Source organism: Urocampus carinirostris, chromosome 19 (genome assembly GCF_059441175.1).
Source record: "Urocampus carinirostris isolate Australia breed hairy pipefish chromosome 19, RoL_Ucar_1.0, whole genome shotgun sequence".
NCBI classification, from domain to species: Eukaryota; Metazoa; Chordata; class Actinopteri; order Syngnathiformes; family Syngnathidae; genus Urocampus; species Urocampus carinirostris.
In genome coordinates, this window is record NC_142367.1 from 22,057,448 (window position 1) to 22,080,464 (window position 23,017).

General features: G+C 40.6%; 1 protein-coding gene and 1 long non-coding RNA gene across 2 annotated transcripts; one reads left to right on the forward strand and one right to left on the reverse strand.

The window, feature by feature from the left end:
- Positions 1-1,170: 1,170 nt before the first annotated feature.
- On the reverse strand, positions 1,171-23,014 carry slc6a16b (solute carrier family 6 member 16b). The gene is made up of 13 exons (XM_088323118.1): positions 22,021-23,014; positions 20,480-20,660; positions 20,256-20,413; positions 18,237-18,357; positions 18,001-18,170; positions 9,841-9,951; positions 9,524-9,765; positions 6,530-6,713; positions 5,307-5,508; positions 5,052-5,211; positions 3,350-3,512; positions 2,159-2,376; positions 1,171-2,007 (listed from the first exon to the last, which is right to left on the reverse strand). The coding sequence occupies exons 1-13, from the start codon at positions 22,042-22,044 to the stop codon at positions 1,917-1,919; spliced, it is 2,025 nt and encodes a 674-aa protein (XP_088179244.1). The 5' UTR covers positions 22,045-23,014; the 3' UTR covers positions 1,171-1,916.
- On the forward strand, positions 11,777-20,420 carry LOC148347724 (uncharacterized). Its single transcript, XR_015847864.1, has 3 exons — positions 11,777-11,881; positions 18,037-18,425; positions 20,263-20,420. It is a non-coding gene; the product is annotated as an uncharacterized LOC148347724 (long non-coding RNA).
- Positions 23,015-23,017: the final 3 nt, after the last annotated feature.

Consider the following 23,017-nt stretch of genomic DNA (forward strand, 5'->3'; position numbering starts at 1 on the left):
GATTCTTCAAACGCTGAATCTATGACCAGGAAACTCCATTCAAACATGAATAATCGTAATCCTTGGACATAAACGAGAATCCCTGAAAACTTAAAAGTGGACGGGTTGATAAAAACAAAAGCAATCTTGGAATGATCGTTTTTAAATGTTAATTTATCTTTCGAGATAACTTAAACAAAAGCACACATCGAGGAAGCCCCCACTACCTAGTATTGCTTTCTGTATCCAGCAATTGAAAATTCATAGGCATCCCGTATGGCGGGTAGGCATAGGGAATCGTGAGAAAAGCGATGGTAGGGATAACTAATGAACGTTTCAACAGAGAATTTTTTCTTACTCGAAAAAATGACAAAGAGAGGGATGAGGTTTCGTGCACGTCCGCAAGAATCGATCGCCATGGTGACCGACATCATGTGTTAATGTGACTGGAACCATTTGACGCTGAAAAGTTCTTGCAAAGTTTATGCATCGTTCATGCATAATTTCAGTCTCCTTGCAATACAATTCTTTTTCAAGCAAAGTGTCCTGGTAATTTTTTTGAAAGCATTGTTTAGATCAGGGGTGTCAAACTCCTTTTAACTCGGGCGCCACAAATGCTATAAAAAATCTCACGAGGGCCGGACTAGTAAATTTAAGAGAAAGAGAGAGGGAGAAAAAGACAGAGAAAGAGAGGGAGGGAAAGAGAGAGCGATAAACAGATAGGGATAACAAGGGAGACAGAGTAACAGTGAGAGAAAAAGAGAGATATGAATGGAGAAGAAGGGGGAAATGAATATAGAGAGAAAAAGAAAGTGAAAAAAGAGAAAGATAAAAAGAATAAGAGAAGTGAAACGACAGAAAGAAAAAGGCCCAATCCCATTTCTCTCACTCGGCCCTGAGAACCCTCCAGTGAGGTCCCTCGATAGAGGAGTGCCCTCCGCGATTGGAGTGCAAAGTGGAGATGGTTTGGACAAGACTTGCAAGGTTCCACCCCTGTCCAGGAAATTGTGTGCAGTAAACAAGGGCTTATGTCCAGAACGGTATTCTGACTATGCTCCATGTAGATGTATAAGCACGACTCGTTTAAGATACAAACAGGGATGGGCTGAACCGTGATTTTCTGCAGTTATCCTACTTTAGAGTTTGTAGCGTGAAGATTATTTTTTGGCAGCTCCCTTGGTAGATTAGTGCACTTCGTAAAGTAGCGATTTTGCAATGTTCGTGTTTTAACGCGAAAATACGATTTTCTATTGCATTTACGTCCAACTAAGATATCTCAATACATTTTGTTGCAAATACATGCGTGGTTGTGGAAAACTACTTGCATTTGTGCGGTTCCTTTTCGGGCATGTTTGTTGATATTGAGAATTCGCAAAGCCTTCTGGGTAGTCACTTCGCCGCCAAGTGAGGTCGAGAGCCCCCTCGGTCTTGAAGTGGTTACGACATGGTTTGAGGGCACTTCTGCCTCGGTCTTGAGAGTATCGGGACACACCCCATTTTCACGTGAACGCGCAAACCGAGTGACTAGGGCACATAGCGTGTGGAAGTGCGAAGAATGGGACGCAGCCAAAGAGTCAGCAGGAGAAAAAGAGACAACGAGAGGCGAGAGAGAGGGAGAGAGAGAGAGAGAGAGAGAAAGAAAGGTCGAAAAAGGAAAGAAAGAGGGTGAGAAAGAAAGAAAAATAGAAAGAAAGAGAATCAAAGTGTAAATTAGAGAGAGAAAATGGAAAGAGAGCAAGACGGAGAAAAAGAAAGTTAGAGAGTGAGAGAGAAATAGAGAAAAGAGAAAAAGAGAGAGAAAAAGAGTGAACCGGAGAAAGAAAAGGAGGGAGGAATAAATAAAAAAGAAGTGAGTCAGAGAGAAATGGAGAAATACTACCACAATTGTTTTGCAAGTGTTAACTGGCCTCGGTGACATCCGGTGGAAATATTGAAAACTACAGCTCATTTTCCTCTTGCGCTTCTCTCACTGTTGTCTTGGGGGCCGGATTTAAGGCATTGGTGGGCCCGATCTGGCCCGCGGGCCGCCTGTTTGACACATGTGGTTTAGATAATGGAAGCGTCACAGCGTCTGAATCTGCATTGAATGAGTTAACGGTCAAATTTTATCTTAAATCTCCTGTTACCGAAAAAAAAAACAAAATCCAGAAGTGATCCTAATGACCAAAACTAGGCTGACCCGTTTTCCTGGTTCCATTGGCCGCCATGGGACATGTCCGTCATGGGGGTTTCGCTTTTGATGCTGACGATTCGGTACTCGTTGGCAGCTCCAGCTCGGTTCCGGTCCCGGGAAAGTGTATAGAAGAAGCCCAATGGCACCGGCATCATGGCAAAAATGATGAGTAGTGCCAAGACGGCTAGGGCCCAGCCCGGGTACGGCACGGCAACCTCGGAAGCCTATGAGTCAGAGAAGAGACAAGAAAAAAACGAATCCAATCATAATTAGTGACTCTTGGGGCAATACCCAATTTTTGAACGGTGCTCAAATATAAAGTTATTCAATTCCTATTCCGTAGAAACGCAACTGGCGCTCCCGAATCTGGCACGTACCCGTAGATTCGCCGATGGAACCTTGTCACACAGAAGTCCAGTCTATGGCTCAGGCCCTCGGTGAGCGACCAGGCTTCACAAGATTAAAGCAAAGTCCATAACACCAAGGACCTGAACTTTCGTCCCAGTGCTCTGATAACGAGAGCGTGTAAAGTAGGCTTAAACGTATTGACTCAAGGTGTGTATTTCGAATCAGTCTGATGTTCCCTTTTGGCGTCTTAGTCTCCCTGTCTTTGTTTGAAGGTGTGGGTATTTTTCCAGGGGGGGCGGGTGATCTTCTATCTTTTGTCCTTTATCTTTTGTCTTTTGTCACAACATACCAGTACTCTTCCTTGTGTTCTTGTTTTCAATAAAACACAAAGGCAGGCTGGAAGAAAGCCAGAAGGAGTTTGGCCATCGAGTAAATTATCCGCTCCTTGTCCAACTGCAGTAGTAAATATACAAAACAAGTCTTTGCCTGAATTTCCTCCTACGGTTAGCCAATATTTTCTTAGCTCTCCCACACTTCAGTGGTCGTTTTAGACCCAACAGAGCGCCACACGGTCTTGTTCAGCGAGTTCATCGGTCCGTGTGCGATGCCAGGTCCATGGGCAACCTCTTTTTCGCAAAACAGGTATTGTCGGAATGGATATTTAAAAAGCTTTGCGAATCAGCAACTATTTCGAAGATTAGAACAATCTAATGTGCTTTTAAGAAATATTTTGACCTAGAGAATCACGTCACAATTCATTAGCTATGCATATCCCCCGCTACATGGCAATTTCAACCCTAAAATGGATTCATGTCATATCCCAGAAGGTAGCTTTGCAAGTCTTCATACCTTGGTTGGATCCCACGCCATGTAAGTCGGCATTTGGATGAACATGCGAATGCTGGTGGCCGCCAATAAGGCCAACATTGCCAGCTGACAAATGTACTTCCAGAGGTACTTGTAAGCCACCGAGGGGCGCCAACCCATCATGGCTTCAATGTCGTCAAGAAATCTTTAAGGAAGAAGAAGAAATATAAATGTCATGATTTGCCAATTGCCAACACCTGCCCTCACTCGTTCAGCCCCAGCTGCCACTCGTTCCCTAATTAGTTTTCCTCCTATTTAAACTCGTCATTCTCGTTCACTCCGGTCAGTGAACTTCAGCCAGGCAAGGCAAGCACTTTTGACTCTGGCTCCCGGTTTGATCCCGACCTGTCTCCTGTATCGATCCCTGATCCAAGCTCTGTTCTCCTGTCCCGGCTACCCGTATCCGGAATGTATTTCTGTTTCAATTCAGGATCCAAGCTCCGTTCTCCTGTCCCGGCTACCCGTATCCTGATTCTGTTTCCTGTATCGATTCAGGATCCAAGCTCCGTTCTCCTGTCCTGGCTACCCGTATCCTGATTCTGTTTCCTGTATCGATCCCCGATCCAAGCTCCGTTCTCCTGTCCCGGCTACCTGTATCCTAATTGTGTTTCCTGTATCGATCCCCGATCCAAGCTCCGTTCCCCTGTCCCAGCTACCCATATCCTGATTGTGTTTCCTGTATCGATTCAGGGTCCAAGCTCTGTTCTCCTGTCCTGGCTACCCGTATCCTGATTCTGTTTCCTGTATCGATCCCCGATCCAAGCTCCGTTCTCCTGTCCCGGCTACCTGTATCCTGATTGTGTTTCCTGTATCGATCCCCGATCCAAGCTCCGTTCCCCTGTCCCAGCTACCCATATCCTAATTGTGTTTCCTGTATCGATTCAGGGTCCAAGCTCTGTTCTCCTGTCCTGGCTACCCGTATCCTGATTCTGTTTCCTGTATCGATCCCCGATCCAAGCTCCGTTCCCCTGTCCCAGCTACCCATATCCTGATTGTGTTTCCTGTATCGATTCAGGGTCCAAGCTCTGTTCTCCTGTCCTGGCTACCCGTATCCTGATTCTGTTTCCTGTATCGATCCCCGATCCAAGCTCCGTTCCCCTGTCCCAGCTACCCATATCCTGATTGTGTTTCCTGTATCGATCCCCGAGCCAAGCTCCGTTCCCCTGTCCCGGCTACCCGTATCCTAATTCTGATTCCTGTATTGATCCAAGCTCCGTTCTTCTGTCCCGGCTACCTGTATCCTGAGTCTGTTTCCTCTATCAATCCCTGATCCAAGCTCCTTTTTCCTGTCCCGGCTGCCCGTATCCTGATTCTGTTTCCTGTATCGATCCCCGATCCAAGTTCTCCCATCCCGGCTACCAGTATCCTGAATCAGTTTCCTGTATCGAGCCCCGATCCCTGCCTTCCCGCTCATCCCGGCTACCCAACTTGTTCCAATCTCCGACCACGCTCTGTCTCCTATCCCGCCTGCCCGACTTGTTCCATTCTCCGACCACGCTTCCTTTAGAGGGCTTCCCTGTCCTCCTGCCCAGCAAGCACCAGATTGCTATCTTATTCCTCTCGCCCTGACTTCCCCGTTCCCTTAAAAAAGCATCGTGTGAAACGTTGTGCATTTGGGTCCCCTACTAGTACCGGTCGTGACAATAAAACACCAACAACAGTACCTGAGAAGGTTTGGTCCTACCTGTCTGCTCCGTACAGCCAAGAAACGCTGAAGTTTTCGAACACAACCACGATAATAAGCGGCAAGGTGGCCGAGTAATCGTCGAACATCATCACAAAGTAGTTCCCGCAGCGTTGAGTGAAAAGTAGGCCCAACAGGAAGCCGACCATGCAGATAAAAACTGTTGACGCAAAAGGTAGAGATTTTAAGACGTAGGCTTAAAAAGCCATAAAAATGGACTCATTCACATCTGCAGTTACAGGCGAGTTTTTCTACCTGTGAGTTTGGTCTTGTTGTTTGCTAACGTCTTGAAGCGGTCGGTAAGCGGCGCCAAGATGCCCTCCATGGTGCCGAACATGGTGCTGAGGCCCAGATTGAGAAGCATGAGGAAGAAAAGAGTCGACCAGAAGGGGCTGCCGGGCAACAGGGACATGGCCTCAGTGAAGACGATGAAAACCAGACCGGTTCCTTGCACGCCCTGATAAAAAATACATACAGGAACATTTCATTCCGTTTTTTATATTGGACACCTGCAAAAAATATGGTATAGGAAGCCAATTTGTTATTATGACTATTATACCTCACTGTTATTTGTTGTTTTAACTATTATGCGGTGTTTGCATCATCGTCACAATTGCCAATCATATTAATGTTCTTTGATATCCACACCCTTTAGGGTTAATGTGCTTTAGGAGATATCATAAGAAGGAAGGGCTCACGGGAAGGCTTTTAGAACAGGTTGTAATTTCTAATCCGAAGTTTGGGTCCTCTCCTGTTCCCTTTGCTTGTTCAAAATCCAGTGATGTCTTCTCTCCTTATTTTGAGTGTCTACTAAACTATGAACTTATCAATTGAAGTACAACAGAAACCTGGTATATGGTGACCCTTACAACTCATGAAAAACGTAAACAAGAAATTATTTTGAGTTTGTTGTGTGTATCGAAGATGCCTGTCTGCTATTGGTCAGTGTCATATAAAATCCTGCTCTGCTATTGGCGTGTGTCAGGGCATAAGGAAAATACGATGCCTTTCTTTTTCTCCGTTCAGTTTAGAATATTGTGTGCTTTATTAAATACATTAATCAGCAATACAATATTGTATTTTTTGTACTGGGTCCCCAAGCTTGCAGAGACGCTTAGGGAAAAGCAAAATATGATAACCATGGAAACGAAGTTTGCAATTATCAAGAAATGCAGGGCACGTGAATCGCTACCCACACACATTAGGGACTATTTGTAGGAGTAAGGCAATTAAAGCAAGGAAATCTTTTTAAAATCAGTTTCATTTTTAATCCACCATCACTGACTCCTCCCACCAGCACCCGCCTGCTACTCCACTGAACCAGCTCAAGTCACATAACAGCAAAGGGAGATGAAATGTCGTGTTACATGTATATTTATATATGTAATTTAATTATAGACACATATATTACACACACGCAGTACTACTATATGTTAAGATCCTGTTCAAGTTTAAAAAATAAAAAAAAATAAACCCACCTTCTTCATTTCAGTTTCCAGGTCACACACAGTTAAGTTGACCTGGATGTGGCTTTTGTGTTGGCTAAACCAGCTTTTGTAAGCCTCAAGTCCAAAAGAACCCGGGTCCGAGTGATTAAAGTCTGGCAGCATGTTGGGGTCAACAAAACCGGCGTCTGCCTGCTCCAACAGGAACTCCAGGTTACTGAGGAAAAAACGAAGCGTCAATTTATCTGAGCTAAAAGATCTGATAGGTACACAAAATGTCTGTACCGTATTTTCTGCACTAGATATAAGGAAAACCGCGTTCTGTCATATATTTTTCATACATAGGGCGCACCGTACTATGAGGTACATACTATTACAGGGTTCCTACAGCAAGGCAAGTTAAATTCAAGACTTATTAAGACTTTTAATGCCTTTTGAAATCAGATTTTAGTCCAAAAAAAAAAAAACCCACAATTAAAACAAACAAAAAACGAATTTTTCTTGCACACATTACATCGTGCCTCGTACATTACCTGGGACCATGGGCAACCAGACCGTTTTTGAGGATGCTCAGGCCACCCCATATTTAACCCAAACACCCCCCATGTCAGGACCAGAACGGAGACAGGACCCACTTAGGTAGGTAGATAGATAGATAGATACTAAGTGATGGCGGTGTCCGGGACGGAAAAAGCAGGTCGGTAGCCAGGACAGGAGAGCAAAAACGTGGTCGGGGTCGGAAGCGAGTCGTAAGCCAGAAAAGGAGAGAAGACGTGGTCGGGGACAAAAAGAGGTCGGAAGCCGGGTTGGGAGAGCAGACGTAGTCAGGATCAAAAACGGGTCAAAGCCGGGGACAGATTTGAGCAAAAAACGGGACAGGTGGGAGTCAGGGTCGAAAAAGGCTTGCCTAGTGTTCACTGAGGTTCGCACACGGACTGACAAAACGGGACAAACAGGACTGGGTTCAAATGCTGATCGGGAGCCAATCAGAACCCGCGGCGGTTGGCGCCAAGAGAGCGGGCACAGCTGAGTTACATCAGTAATCATGACAGCCCAAAATTATAGCATTTTAAAACTCCCCTGAAAAAAGGACAGGATAGGCTTGAATGTAATGAAAAACGCTGGCTAAAACATATTAAAAAGAAGTAAAACAAAACAAAAATATGAATATTGTAGTTTGAAACGGTTCAGTCCATTTGATTCCTAGCACAGTTCTCGCCCCCCTCCCCGTTCCCCTTTCGCTAAGCTAGCGTCACTTACGGCATAGCGGCGGATTCTGTGGAGGCTCCGGTGTATTACTATGAGAGTATGTTATTATGGAAGGCAAAGAGTGCCATAATTCGAATAAAAAAAGGAATATTCAATTTATAAAAACAGCATTTAAAAATAAAAATCCTTTAGCTAAATATTTCTATTCAAATGTTATCATAATTATATGTAACATGTTAAAGCAAGGGGCAGCACGGCGGAGCAGTGGTTAGCGCCTGTGCGGCACAGTTCATGTCATGGGAACCTGTCGTGGGTTCAAATCCAGCTCCAGACTTCCTGTGCGGAGTTTGTATGTTCTCCCCGTGCTTTCGTGGGTTTCCTCCGGGCACTCCGGTTTCCTCCCACGTTCCAAAAACATGCATGTCAGGTGAATTGGCTGGTCCAAATTGTCCCTAGGTGTGAATGAGCGAGTGAATTGTCTGTCCCTGTGTGCCCTGCGATTGGCTGGCAACCAGTTCAGGGTGTCCCCTGCCCACTGCCCGGAGATGGCTGGGATGGGCTCCAGCCCCCCGCGACCCTAATGAGGATAAGCGGTATGGCTAATGAGATGAGATGTTAAAGCACGGCAGGTGAGTGGTTAGCGCGTCCGCGGCACAGTTCTGAGGTCATGAGATCAAATCAAGCTACCAGCCTTCCTGTGCGGAGTTTGCATGTTCTCCCCATGCTTGAGTTAGTTTCCTCCGGGCACTCCGGTTTCCTCCCACATTCCAAAAACATGCATCCAGATTTTTTTTGTCTGTCTCTATGTGCCCAGCGACTGGCTGGCAAACAGTTCGGGGTGTCCTCTGCCTACTGCCCGAAGATGGCTGGGATGGGCTCCAGCACCCCCGCGACCCTACTGAGGATAACCGGTGAAGATAATGGATGTATAGATATCACTGTAAGTGAAATGATACAATTGATAAACGTTACTACATCTTTTTAGTTCACACAAATATACATGTATTAATGTGTTCGCGTTTTGAAGACTTTCGAAAATTTTAATTCCAATCAATGCATTATTTTTAGAATAATGAATTCAATCCCTTTTAAGACTGAAGGATTTTACACAAATGACTATAAAGCATTTTATACGATTGAATACAAATTACATTTATATTCTCTGACTGGGCTGTGGTCCGAGGTTAGGGCACCCTGGTGGAAAATGTTGTTTACAGGAACGGCGGGAACGGGACGTAAGGCTGAGAAGATAATCAGCACATCCAGAAGCAGAAAGGCCCTGATGACGTAGAAACGCTCGATGTTGTTTTGAGTATTCCAGACATCGCAACGATCTTCGACGAGATGGTGAAGCCCAGGGGGGCTTCCTTGGCACGCCCATGGGAGGAGTCGGCACGCCATTATGCGGGGAGAAGATGGCCAATAGGAGATGGCTAAAGGACTCCAGAAGAAGGCTTCACACCGACTCCAACGTCACTAATTCTGCCGTTTTTGATGGAGTACACTTAGTTAAATTGTTGAACAAGCGCGCATAAACTGTTGGGTGAATGTAGGCTGTGTTTGGTTAATGGAGTCATATAACTAAATCGAACAATTTGGTAAACGGTACATTTTGATATTTAATTCCAACAAGACTTTTTAGAGATCCACCGGGACCCTGAATAAGGACTACAGTAAGAGCTACCGAGTATTTTCGTGGTTGAGCATCGGTTGGATCCCTTAACCACCAGGGTCGTAGGGGCCCCAGTTCCCGTGGTGTGTCTTGGGCAAGTACAGCCTGGTGGTTACATATAAAAACGATCGATCAGTCAAACTTACTTGACCACGCACTCCGAGACAATCTTATTGGCCCGGAAGCCGAGCATGGCGAACACCACCAAGGTGGCCAGCACCGACGTGAAGAAGTTAATAAAGGACACGGTGTAAGCGTCTCGGTGGCAGTTGTTGCTCTTGGGATTGTAGGACGAGTACGCGATGATAGAACCGAAGCCCAGGCCCAGCGCAAAGAAGACCTGCGTGGCTGCTTGTCGCCACACCTGGATGTTTCCCCAGATCTCCAGCTACGTGGAGAGAAACAAAACCATGGAGACTGAAAAAGTGGAACTTCTTGGTCCAAAAAATCTGACGTTCTCTACCTTGGGATAGAACATATAAGTAATTCCTTCCATGGCCCCTTCCAGGAGAAGACCTCGCACAAGGAAGCAGAACAGCACCACGTAGGGGAAGATGGAGGAGAAGTACATCACCTAAAAAGAATCACAAGGGCATAAAAGAGCAACCTGGAACAGAAGCTGCTGGTGGAGCACGGCAGCTGACAGAAATAACAGTAATCAACACAGGCCAGAAGATCATCAGCTGCTCCTCTGCCCAGTCTGGAGGACATTGCCGGCTTGCGATACCGTTGCCGAGCCTTCAACATTATAAAGGGCTCTTCCCAAACAAATCACCATCTCTTTGACCTGTTTCCCTCAAAACAAGGACAAACAGGCTCAGAGACGGCATCTCCCCCGAGGGCCATCACCACCCTAAACGAGCGCACAAAACTGTGACTTTTTCTTATTCTTTCTTGTTGCTGCTAAACATTATTGCACTATTGTGACTACGCACTATTCCATTTTATTCACAAACATTTCACTATCATCATAAATGATGCCGGTCTCTAAGCACTATGTAGTAAAAAAATTCTTCTGCCTTTTATCTCATGGTTTTGTAACTGCAACAAGCGCAAAAAACAGTAAACATTGCTGTTTGTTATAAAAGAAAAATAGCAAAAGCATTCGTAACGGAACACTGTGCTTGTGATGAAATGTCTACTTTATATTGAGGTTTTTGAGTTTTTTCCTTTCCCTCATGTAGGTTTTAGATCAGGGGATGGTGTCATAATAGTCTGTAGTTTGCAATAGTCTGTGGTCTGTGCAGTATATAACATATACTTGTAAACATTTGCATGCAACTCTTAAGACTTAGCTTTATTTTATTGATCATTTTTTTATTTTTGAATCAATGAAATAACCAAAAAAAAAAAGGCTAAAAATGATTGTTTTTTTATATCCTCAACATCAGATCTAGGACCACACTCGTCCTTGTACATCAGGGGTGTCAAACTCATTTTAACTCGGGGGCCACACCATAGAACGAACATTCTGTCGGGGGCCGGACTAGTATATTAAAGAGAAAGAAAAAGAGAGATAAAGAAATAAGAGAAAGAGAGAGGGAAACGGAGAGAGGGGTGGACAAAGAAAGAGAGAGAGGGAGAGAGCGTGAGAAAGAAAAGATAAAAAGTCGTGAGAGAGGGGAAAAGAAAGGGAAGAAAGAAATCCAAAGAGAAATAGAAAGACAGAAGGAGAGAAAAGAGAAAAGAAAGCGCGAAGAGTATGAAGAGAGAAAGAGAAAAGGAAAAAAGGTAGTTAGAGAAAAAGAGGTTGAAAGACAGAGAGAAAGAGACAAAGAGCATCAAAGGAAGAGAAAAAGAGAGACACAGAAAGTGAAAGAGACAGAGTGGGAGAAAAGGGGTGGAAGAGAGAGAGAGAGAGAGAGAAAAAAGGGGTGGAAAAGAGAAAGAGAAAAGGGGTGGAAAAGAGAAGGAAAGAGAAAGAGAGAAAGAGAGAGAAAAAGAGAAAGAGAGAGAGAGAAAGAGAGAGAGAGAAAGAAATACAAGTACAGTGTCTTTGTTTGAGGCACCTGGCTTTGGCAACATCAAGTGGACAAATTTCAACCTGCAGCTTGTTTTTCTCTTGCGCTTCTCCGAGTGTTGTCTCGCGGGCCGCATTCGATCCCTTAGCGGGCCTGATGTTGTACATGGTTCTCATTTCATTCGAGTCAGTCAATCTATATAAATCCGCATTCCGTTTCAATTCAATCTCATTAAAAAATACCAAATGAAATGTCAAAGTTATTAAAAAATAAGACTTGAATTTTGTATATGTGTTTTAAAGGGATTGGTATGTGAAATTGTGAGCTACTGTAATATCCTACTTTGCTGGTTGAATTTTGTCCTTCGGGTGCTGCCGTAGCTCCACCTGAACAGGTGTTGCTAATTAGGAAGCTGCTTTGTTTGAGCCACAAACGTTTGATTCCTGAGCCTCAGTTAAACTTTAATTTTACTTTATTTTTTTCATAAAAAAGGACTTAATGGAGGACACCGGTTTTAACAGCAATGAAGATTTAAGCGGCGAGGTAAGTAGGTTTCGTTTGTTTGTTGATAAATTGTATCTTTGTGACTTTGTATCAGTGGGCATGGAACACTTTGATATGAGTGTTAGCTGTTGGATGTTGAACTATCAATGCACAAAACATGAAGATAGGAACTTGTTTTATGTTTGTATACGTTAGACTAAAAGACACCTTGAGATTCCTTTTGGGCAGGGGTCCCCAACCCCTTCCCAAGCTGAAAACACTTTTGAATTGTTTTATCTTATTAGTGCAAAGGGCACCGAGTTGGATATACATTTCTGAAATGACAGCTCATCTTGTACTGCTTGTCATGTTTTTGCTATGTTGTCAACAGGTTTGTTATTGAAAGAATGAGAGGGAAGAAAAGACGGAAAAAAATTAAGAAAGAAAAGAAAAAGACGGGGAGTGAAGGAGAGGGTGAGAGAAAGAAAAAAGAGAAAGATGGAGTAAGAGAGAGTGAAATGTAAAAAATGAGAAATGGACAGAGTGAAAGATATAAAGAAAGGAAAGAGAAAGAAAGTAAGATGGACGGAGTAAGAGAGTGAAAGATAAAAAGAAAGGAAAGAGAAAGAAAGTAAGATGCACGGAGTAAGAGAGGGAAAGAGAAAGAAAGTAAGATGGACAGAATAAGAGAGGGAAAGAGAAAGTAAGATGGACAGAGTAAGAGAGGGAAAGAAAGTAAGATGGACAGAGTAAGAGAGGGAAAGGGAAAGAAAGTAAGATGGACAGAGTAAGAGAGGGAGAGGGAAAGAAAGTAAGATGGACAGAGTAAGAGAGGGAAAGGGAAAGAAAGTAAGATGGACTGAGTAAGAGTGAAAGATAAAAAGAAATGAAAGTGAAAGAAAGAGACCGAGTAAGAGTGAAGGATAAAAAGAAATGAAAGTGAAAGAAAGAGACCGAGTAAGAGTGAAAGATAAAAAGAAATGAAAGTGAAAGAAAGAGACCGAGTAAGAGTGAAAGATAAAAAGAAGTGAAAGAAAGAGACCGAGTAAGAGTGAAAGATAAAAAGAAATGAAAGTGAAAGAAAGAGACCGAGTAAGAGTGAAAGATAAAAAGAAATGAAAGTGAAAGAAAGAGACCGAGTAAGAGTGAAAGATAAAAAGAAAGGAAAGAAAGAGACCGAGTAAGAGTGAAAGATAAAAAGAAAGTGAAAGAAAGAGACCGAGTAAGAGTGAAAGTTAAAAAGAAATGAAAGTGAAAGAAAGAGACCGAGTAAGAGTGAAAGTTAAAAAGAAATGAAAGTGAAAGAAAGATCGACAGAGTAAGACAGAGTGAAAAATAAGAGATGAGAGAGATCGACAGAGTGAAAAATAAAGAGACGAAAGAGAAAGAAAGATGGACAGAGTAAAAGGGTGAAAGATAAAGAGACGAAAGAGAAAGAAAGATGGACAGAGTAAAAGGGTGAAAGATAAGAGACGAAAGAGAAGGATAGAAAGATGGACAGAGTAAAAGGGTGAAAGATAAAAAACGAAAGAGAAGGATAGAAAGATGGACAGAGTAAAAGGGTGAAAGATAAAAAACGAAAGAGAAGGATAGAAAGATGGACAGAGTAAAAGGGTGAAAGATAAAAAACGAAAGAGAAGGATAGAAAGATGGACAGAGTAAAAGGGTGAAAGATAAAAAACGAAAGAGAAGGATAGAAAGATGGACAGAGTAAAAGGGTGAAAGATAAAAAACGAAAGAGAAGGATAGAAAGATGGACAGAGTAAAAGGGTGAAAGATAAAAAACGAAAGAGAAGGATAGAAAGATGGACAGAGTAAAAGGGTGAAAGATAAAAAAACGAAAGAGAAGGATAGAAAGATGGACAGAGTAAAAGGGTGAAAGATAAAAAAACGAAAGAGAAGGATAGAAAGATGGAAAGAGTAAAAGGGTGAAAGATAAAAAAACGAAAGAGAAGGATAGAAAGATGGACAGAGTAAAAGATGAAAGATAAAAAACGAAAGAGAAGGATAGAAAGATGGACAGAGTAAAAGGGTGAAAGATAAAAAACGAAAGAGAAGGATAGAAAGATGGACAGAGTAAAAGGGTGAAAGATAAAAAACGAAAGAGAAGGATAGAAAGATGGACGGAGTAAGAGAGAGGAAAAGATAAAAAGAAAGGGAAAGAGTGAGAGAGAAAGAAAAATACAGCATGAGAAAGGGAGAGGGAAAGGGGGAGAATGAGAGAAAGCAAGGAAGAGGGGGAGAATGAGAAAGAGAAAGCAAGGGAATCCTATTTTGTTACAGTTGACCTCTAAAAGTACTTCCCAAAATGCCCATTTGTTGTATTTACTGTTGTACTACCGCTCATGAACCTGTTCTTGGTTCACAGGGATAACAAAAATGTTTACTTGATATTATTTATTAATTTGCCTGTCTCTCAAAATTCACTTTGGTTTATTTTTGGATTTATTTCTATACTGAGTGCCGTGCCTAATTTATTTGAGATTTTTATTTCATTTTTGTACAAAGCAGTAGCAGGTTAAACAAATGTATTTTTCAATATAACACTTCTTGTAGTATCATTTGCCACAAAATTAAACCAATTACCGTATTTTCCGCACTATAAGGCGCACCGGGTTATAGGACGCAACCCGAAAAAATAGTTTTTGGTCCTATTTTTGACATACATAAGGCGCACCGGATTATAAGGCGCTACAATGGGAACGTCGACAAAACAGTCAGATAGTTCAGTCAAACTTATTCCCCCCTTAACATTCCCAAAGCTTGCAAAGACGCAAATACGTGTCGAGAACACGTGCGGATGCGGTGTCCGTACGATGTCACTCAAATGCATCGTTCCATCATTCGGAAGGTTAAAGTCTTGGGATTCAAGAAATGCCAACCATTCCTTAGTTTCTATTTTCTTTTTCGCTTGCAACTTTACTGTATATATGACAATAAACACTTGAGTTTAATTTAAAAATAGACACTCTATTCCATCCATTATCTGCACCGCTTATCACAGAAACATCGAGTTCCGTCTGAAACAAGATACAGGGATAACATATATAGCCAGAGTAGCTCACCGAAGTCGTTGTGTTCATAATAATGTGCAGCCGTGGTCCTCTTATATCCGTGAGTTTAGTAAATCCAGGAGAATAAAATATTTACAAATACAAAATAGTAAGAAAATTCTTTCTGTATGCCGTCAGCCACGTGCTATACGCATTCATCTTTTTCGGCCAATTGCAGGCTTTGTTTTGCCGTTTAAGCCAATGCCAGCCTGTAAATGATAAAAAGGATCCGCCCCTTGACCTCCGAATAACTTTAGCCAATAGTGATTCATTCAAATGATGATTGACAATTTGGTTAGCCAATGAAACGCCGGTAAATAAATCCCAGCATACACCGCGGACTATTTGGCGTTCGGGGGAAAATCGAGTCGGCGGCTTAGTTGCAAGACTTTGCGACTTAATATTGATCCATATATAGGGCGCACTGTATTATAAGGCGCATGGTCAGCTTTTGAAAAAAATAAAGGCTTTTAGGTGCGCCTTATAGTGCGGAAAATACGGTAGTTACATTTAAGAAGAAAATTAAATATCCAACTATTCGACTAATCATTTTAATAGCTAGTGAATAGTTGACTATTGAAATGGTCATTAGTTGCAGCTCTTATCGCCGCTGCTATTCTAAAAAGATTTCTCTATTTTTTTTTGTCTTTTTAAAAATTTTGCTTGAATAGAATATGCAAAAAAAATGCTAACAGTTTTTGAAAATTACCCCAAAATAGAGATAGGCCGACATCATCTTTATTCCCTCATGTATTGCCGAGGTATAGGATTTGAGACTGAACAGGTAGATGAAAAAAATAAAATCGAGATTTTTCTTTCCTTTTCTTGACCTTGGTTAACTATTCAAAATAATCAAAGGGGGGAATATTGTGGAAAGAGTCAACTTTGTATGACCTTTTAAAAGGAACATTTTTAGCAGTCACATGATTCCTAAAGCTTAAAGGTGAGTTAAATTCAAGACTTTTTTTTATGCCTTTTGAAATCAAATTTAAGACTAAGTCGACAAAAAAAAAATTGAAAGTAAAATATTTCTTGCACATAAAACATTGTGCTTCGTACACATGACCTAGCACAGCTTTTAACTATGGCTAAAAATATTTGTCAAACAGCCACTTTCCAATGGTCCGAAGTAATTTTCTGTCCGAAGTTGCTATGCGCATTGTGGGTAGGCCTAAGACATAGGTCCGCTCTGAAAGCCCGACTGAAACCACATCACTGATATTTCTGTTATTGAGGGACAGGTGCCTTTGTTAAGCGCTAAGTTAGAATAGAATAGAATAGAATAAACCTTTATTGTCATTGCTACAAATGGGCTAACATATTGTGACAACGAAATTGGGCATGACACTCCAGTTTTACACATTCATAGTGAGGTATGAGCAAGAAGATAAAGGAACAGAGAAGATAATGTTATAAGACAAGGGGGATAAGGCTATAGTTATAATTTACATGGTATTTACACAAGAAATGTCGGCATGTGGGATGTTACATACAGGGTTGTCGTGATAACGTTGGTATCGTAACGGTTGTGCAATATTGCATTTGACATAGTAGGTCTGAAAAGGATTAGCGCGTACGTATTGTGGGTTCATCATGCTGTTCCACGTACGTGTCCAACTTCGCCCGCACTGTTTAGCCAATCGGAATGCAGAACACAATGCATGGTGAAAATTCGCAAAGCGGCGAAGCCGTGAAAAGTAAACCACAATACAGCGAGGGATTACTGTACTCTTAACGCAGGGGTCGGGAACCTTTTTGACCGAAAGAGCCTTGATCCCTTATCAAAGTTTCTTCATTTTCCTCATGCTGAGGTTTTTGAGTTTTTCCTGGCCCTCATGTAGGTTTTAGATCAGGGGATGGTGGACTAAAGGATTAAAGGCTATACAAATAAACATGACTTGACTAAATCAGTAAATTATTAAATGTTATGAAATCTTTTGAGCTTAAACAAACATAAATCTTATGTGTTCACGTTTTTATGTATTTTAAAATTTGGATTTAAGACATTTTAATGCCAATTAAGGCTTTAATTTTTATAATAATGAATTCAATGCCTATTAAGACTTAACAAGGATCCGCAGGAACCCTGAGTCATTTTAGCAGTCATTTAATAACCAGTCATGGAATGAACTGATTGTTCCAATATTGTGATGTGGTCATGATGGAATTTCCTGGTGATAAAACTCTTATAAACCAGATTTTGTATACAGTAGACTTCTGACAATAAATGCTGATTGTCCTGTCCAGTTTAAGCAAGTCCGCATTTAACTCGGCCGTCTCTTACGATCTCAAAACTGTATGCAGCATCCTACATGCCCACATTTCTTGTGTAAATTATGACCTTATCTTTGTTCCTTTATCTTTGTTTTCTTTTATCCTCTTGTTAAATGTGAAACTGGAGTGCCACGTCCAATTTCGTTGTCACAATATGCTCAACCCATTTTGTAACAATTGCAATAAAGGCATACAGTGGGACCTCGCTACTTCGCGGTTCCACGTTCGCGGGTTCAGAGCTTGGCGGGTCTAAAAAAAATTATAATACAATAAAATAATAAAAACAACAACAAAAAAATTTTTTTTAAGCATTTTTGAAGGGGCGTTGCTACTTTGCGGTTCCGCGTTCGCGGGTTCAGAGCTTCGCGGGTCAAAAAAATAATAATAATTTTATATATATATATATTTATACACCACAGCCATATCCCCCTAGTGGGAGGTGGCTAGAGTCATTTCTGACTCTTTTTGGGAGATTGATTCAGAGGAGGGGATTCCCAGCCCCCAACTGAGGTGTTGGGAGTCATTAGGTGACCAAACCCCCCAATTCCAACCCCTAATGCTGAACGCCAAGCAAGGAGGCAACCACAGGCTTGAACCACAACCTCCCAGTCTCGGGGCGGGCGCCATGCCCCCAAGGCCACCAAGCCCAAGCTGGTGTTTTCACTTTTCGCGGGTGGTTTTGGTCCCCATTAACCGCGAAATCCGAGGGATTACTGTATTCTATTCTCTTGCGCCAGAATTGAAGATAAATTATTCTCAAATAGCAATTATTTTAACGAGTCCAAAGGTTTGCCCACCCCTGGTAAATATGGAAAAACCTTAGCACAAAAGTATGAACTGAAGATGTTTCACCTTGACTGAGCTTTTGATGCCCTTGAACATCCCCAGGCACACAACAACCCAAGCGGCCAGCAAACAGCCGACCATGTATGGGTTGAAGGAACCGATTTGGTCGATGCTGTCCGTGGTATCCAGCGCTTTGCGGTACCAGAAGTAGGACGTGGTGGAGTTAGCCTTACATTCTGAGAAGAAAGCACGGTGATGAGGATGTTCTGTTTTATGTTACGGAAGATCGGAACCGCCAGCACCTGTGACGTTGGCTTCCTCTGGACACGAAGTCCAAGGTAAAGGAGACTGGAAGGAGTTTCCGAGGTAGAAGAGGCTCCATGCAAGGATCACGTTGTAGTAGAGCGCCACGAAAAAGCACACCTGAGAAGATATGGACGTTTTTCACAGCCTGAGAAGAATGTATGGCCTGCTCACTACGGCGAATTTCAGTGAGGATTTTTTCCCCTCCTTTTTTATTTCATTACATTTTATTCATATATATATATATATATATATATATATATATATATATATATATATATATATATATATCTGTTGGAATTTATTAATGGGTAATTTAAAGATTTTTATTTATGTATGGATTTTAAAAAAATAAAATGCATAATAATTAATATGGGGGTTGACTGTATTAATCATAATGGTTACCGATGGGATTTGATTTCATTGTCTTTGTAACAAGTATCTTGAAATGTATATTTCCTTAAAAATAATAAAAATCGGTAGATATTATTTAATTTAATTATACATATTATTTATATATAAATATTCTTATTAATGCCGGTCCAAATTGTCCCTAGGTGTGATTGAGCGAGTGAGTTGTCTGTCCCCGTGTGCCATGCGATTGGCTGTCAACCAGTTCAGGGTGTCCCCTGCCCGATGATTGCTGGGATGGGCTCCAGCACCCCCGCGACCCTACTGAGGATAAGCGGTGTAGCTAATGAGATGAGATGAATAATATCTGCCGGAATTTGTTGGTGGTAAATTTAATTAAATATAGTTTTTGTGTTTTATAAAAGAAAATGCATAATAATTAAAGTGGGTGTTGAATGTATTTAAAGATTTAAGATGTTTTAAAATTTTCTTCTTTATTAAAAAAAAAAAAGAATTGATTTCTGTATTTTTAACAAAAATCTCAATGTATATTTCCTTTAAAAGTAATAAACATATTCAATAACTATACATATTTATATATATTTATGTAATTTCAAAAACATAATATCTAATGGAATTTGTTTATGGTATATTTATTTTTGAAATCGTTTTAATTTGTATTTTATAAAAGAAAATGCATAAAATTAAATTGGGGGTTCAATGTATTTACAATTTCAAAGATGTTTTAGAATTTTGTGATTTATTAAAGAACAAATAATTCCAGTTGGGATTTGATTTGTCTTTTTATTATATCTTGAAATGTAAATTTCCTTAAAAATCGGTAGAACATATATCTATTTTTAATTTATTTTCCATAACATTTTGTATTTGTATTTTTAATTTAACAAAAACATTAAGTTGGGATTTATTTGATCTTAAATCATATTTAACTTAAAAAGATCAGTGGAGATTTTTGAAAAACATATATTTGAATTTAGCTTGTGCAAATTTTTTATTTATATTAGTATCTTATTGGGGCGGCAGTAGCTCAGGAGGTAGAGCGATCGTTTTAGGATTAAGGGATCCCAGTTCGAATCCCGGCTTGTCCGTGTTACATGTCGAAGTGTCCTTGGGTAAGACATTGAACCCCCAATTACCCCCAATAAGCAGGTTAGCGCCTTACATGGCTGCACAGATCACAGCCGCTATTGGGAAATGTGAAGCACAATGTAAAGCGCTTTGGGAAGTCATTGACTTGAAAAGCGCTATATAAATGCAGATCATTTCATTTCATTTCATTAAACAAATAACTATTTACTGGAGATTTCAATTCTTTATATATTTTATATATACATTCAATTGATAACAATTCATTTCAGTGGTGATTTTATGTATTTCTTTAATTTACAATAAATTATTTGGGGATTTCTCTAATATATAATTTTAATTGATTTTATTTCCATTTTTTTCAATTTATTGAAAAACATTTTTACAGGGGATTGATAAAATTTATCAATGTATTCTTTGTTTCTATATATTGTATAATTTGTATTTTATCAATAATAATAAATTCAGTGGTGATTTAATTTGTATATTTTTTTCATTTGATGTTTTTAAAAATCTTTTTTTTTTTTTTAAATGAATGAAAAACAAACCACTGATCTTACCACACAGCTGGAGTATCCAATTCCTACAAGCCTGGGGGAGATGAACTTCCACACCCCGATGCTTCCTTGTCGGATGGCCTGACCAGCAGCCAGTTCCAGGAAGAACAATGGGATGCCCACCACCAGCATCATCAGCACGTACAGCAGCAAAAAAGACCCTAAAGTAAAAAAGTGAGTCGAGTATTCTTTCAATACAAAAAGAGAAATAGGGTTATCTTACTTACCCCCTCCGTTTTGATGGCACAAATATGGAAACCTCCAGACGTTGCCGAGCCCAACGCTGAATCCAACTTGAGCCAAAAAGTACTCGACTTTACTGTTCCATCCCGCTCTTGCTTCGGGTTCCGAAGCATCTGGGTTCTCTTCTTGACAGCTGGTCTCCAACTCTGGGACCTGCTTCTCCATCTGTGAAGACAGAAAAAAATATATGAAATCAAAAATTGGTCATTTAGTCTACAGCTTTTTCATTTTGAAGCGAGACTTGTCTTTGTGCGTTTATTTATATTCTGGAGACAGATTCTGCTTAGCGCGTAAATATAGAGTGCACGATAAAATCTACTGCTTTTAATGTCAAAACCTTGGCGTATATGCACATATGTTGAGCCTAAAGGTAAATGTGATGAAACTCTTTATTCAGATTGATTTGGTGCTATCAATTGCTATAACCAGATACTTGCATTTAAGATTAGTCACTATTAAGAATAAAAATGTTTTAAAAATTATTTCAACATAAATCTAATAATCAAATACTCAAACTGTTAATATTGAAACCATTTCAATCAAAAAAGTGTTGTACATAGAATAGTATTTATTGACATTGTTTACAAGGAACAGTCTTGGGATCAGGGGTCGCAGTTTGAATCCTGGCTCCTCCGTGTTACATGTCGAAGTGTCCTTGGGTAAGACACTAAACCTCTAATGCCCCCAATAAGCAGGTTAGCGCCTTACATGGCTGCACGGCCGCAATTGGGAAACGTGAAGCACACTGTAAAGCGCTTTGGGAAGTCTTGACTTGAAAAGCGCTATATAAATGCAGATCATTTCATTTTCATTTCATGACTCGCACATTTTTTTATATTCAACAGAGCTGTCATTTAGTCCGAATATACAACATGGATTTACATTGAAATCGTACAACTGACCAATTCATCTTCCACTATTCTTGTTCATCAATACACTAAAAAATGGATGTAAGCAACATGTGGAAAGGCCTGTAGCCATCCATGACTTCAACTTTTTACCACAAGAATTAACCAGAATCAACCATTCTTCATCGAACTACAATCAAAAACAAGTGATATGGACAGGTCCCATACCATTCATCAATGAAATCTTGTTGCAGAAAATATCAAAACTTGAAATAACAGCAGCAAGGCAGAAGGCTACTTAAAAATAAGTGTAACAGAAATAACAGCTGATTTGGTCACAGATGTAAAATGTATTCCGTGCTTTGAAATAGATAGATAGATAGATAGATAGATAGATAGATAGATACTTTGTTCATCCCCGAAGGGAAATTCACATTTCCAGCAGCATCCCTGAGCTGAGAACAATCGAGAACAATCGAAAATAACACGGGAGCTGCTGGAGTGGCTGCCATTCGTGACGGCGCCGGAAGAAAAGATTCAATTTGAATCATTTACAAACAAACAAACAATTGAATCATGTACAAACAAACAAACAAAATATTCATGTTTTAATAAGTGGAGTGTTAATAAAATATTTCTGATACTGATATAACCAGATAAAACTAATTTTAAGTTACCTGTCCAAATGAATGTTGTGCCATCTCACCTTTCCCACTCTCTCTCCTGCAGTTGACTTGCTGCTTCTCGCTCCTGAAACTAATACTTACCTCTTTGTGTATTGCCTGCCTCTTTGTGTATTGCCTGCATATGGCGACACCCTCTTTCAGCTTGTCTGTCAGAACCTTGATCTCCTCCTAAAATGCTTGTCTAAATGTGGGAGCATGCGGCTTATATACAGGTCCGGCCTTTCGAGACGCCTAGACATGCTTAACACACCCATGCACACAATATACTAAAGTGTAAGAAGGTGAATTGAGGGAATTACAAGGCATTGATTTAGAAACAATTTGCTCAATTTCTTTTGTACAATAAAAACGTTATAATCACAAAACATTCAAACCAGTTCCACCGTCTTTGATCCTAAATATGTTTAGCTCTTTGCAACTGTCCTCTTTGAAATGCTTTCTATAAAGATGTCTTATCCATCCTATATAACAGTTTTTTTCCCTTTCCAATATAGCACCAACAAATCTTCAAAGAGGCGGCCATAAACTGGCTTCTGATATTGAAGTCTTTTTAAAAAAAATAGCACAGAGTACGAAACATGAACCAAAAACATAAAAGGTAGGAAATGCAGTGAGCAATGTGATAACTTGCTTCAGTGGTGGTGTTTTTAGCTGTGACAAAGGTTTTCAGAGTCTGTGTGTGTTGGCCGTACCTGGACACAGCGTGTTTTAATGTATCCGCCTTGTCAGACTTATCCTTGGGTTCATGTTTTGTCTCGTAATGACGAATTAACACTTGATGTGCGAGGTGCAACGCTCGCGAGGCATAATGCACAAACAGCACGGTCATTTTTTTTCCACAAAGCCCCAGTCATTTGTCCACGCTGGCTGAAAAGAACAAGATTTTTTCGCTGGAGGAGCTTTGATTCTAAAATATTAGTTGTTTTTTTAAACAAATATAGTGTGTACTGTAGAAAAAATATTCCATTGGCAGATCATTTTGCTCATT

Coding starts and splice junctions, on each gene's coding strand:
- slc6a16b (XM_088323118.1), bottom strand. CDS start 22,044: ATGGCACAACATTCATTTGGACAG. Junction 6,714..9,523: donor GTCTCGGAGTGCGTGGTCAA/GTAAGTTTGACT, acceptor TTTTTTCCTCAG/TAACCTGGAGTTCCTGTTGG. Junction 3,513..5,051: donor TGGCTGTACGGAGCAGACAG/GTAGGACCAAAC, acceptor TCTTCCTTAAAG/ATTTCTTGACGACATTGAAG.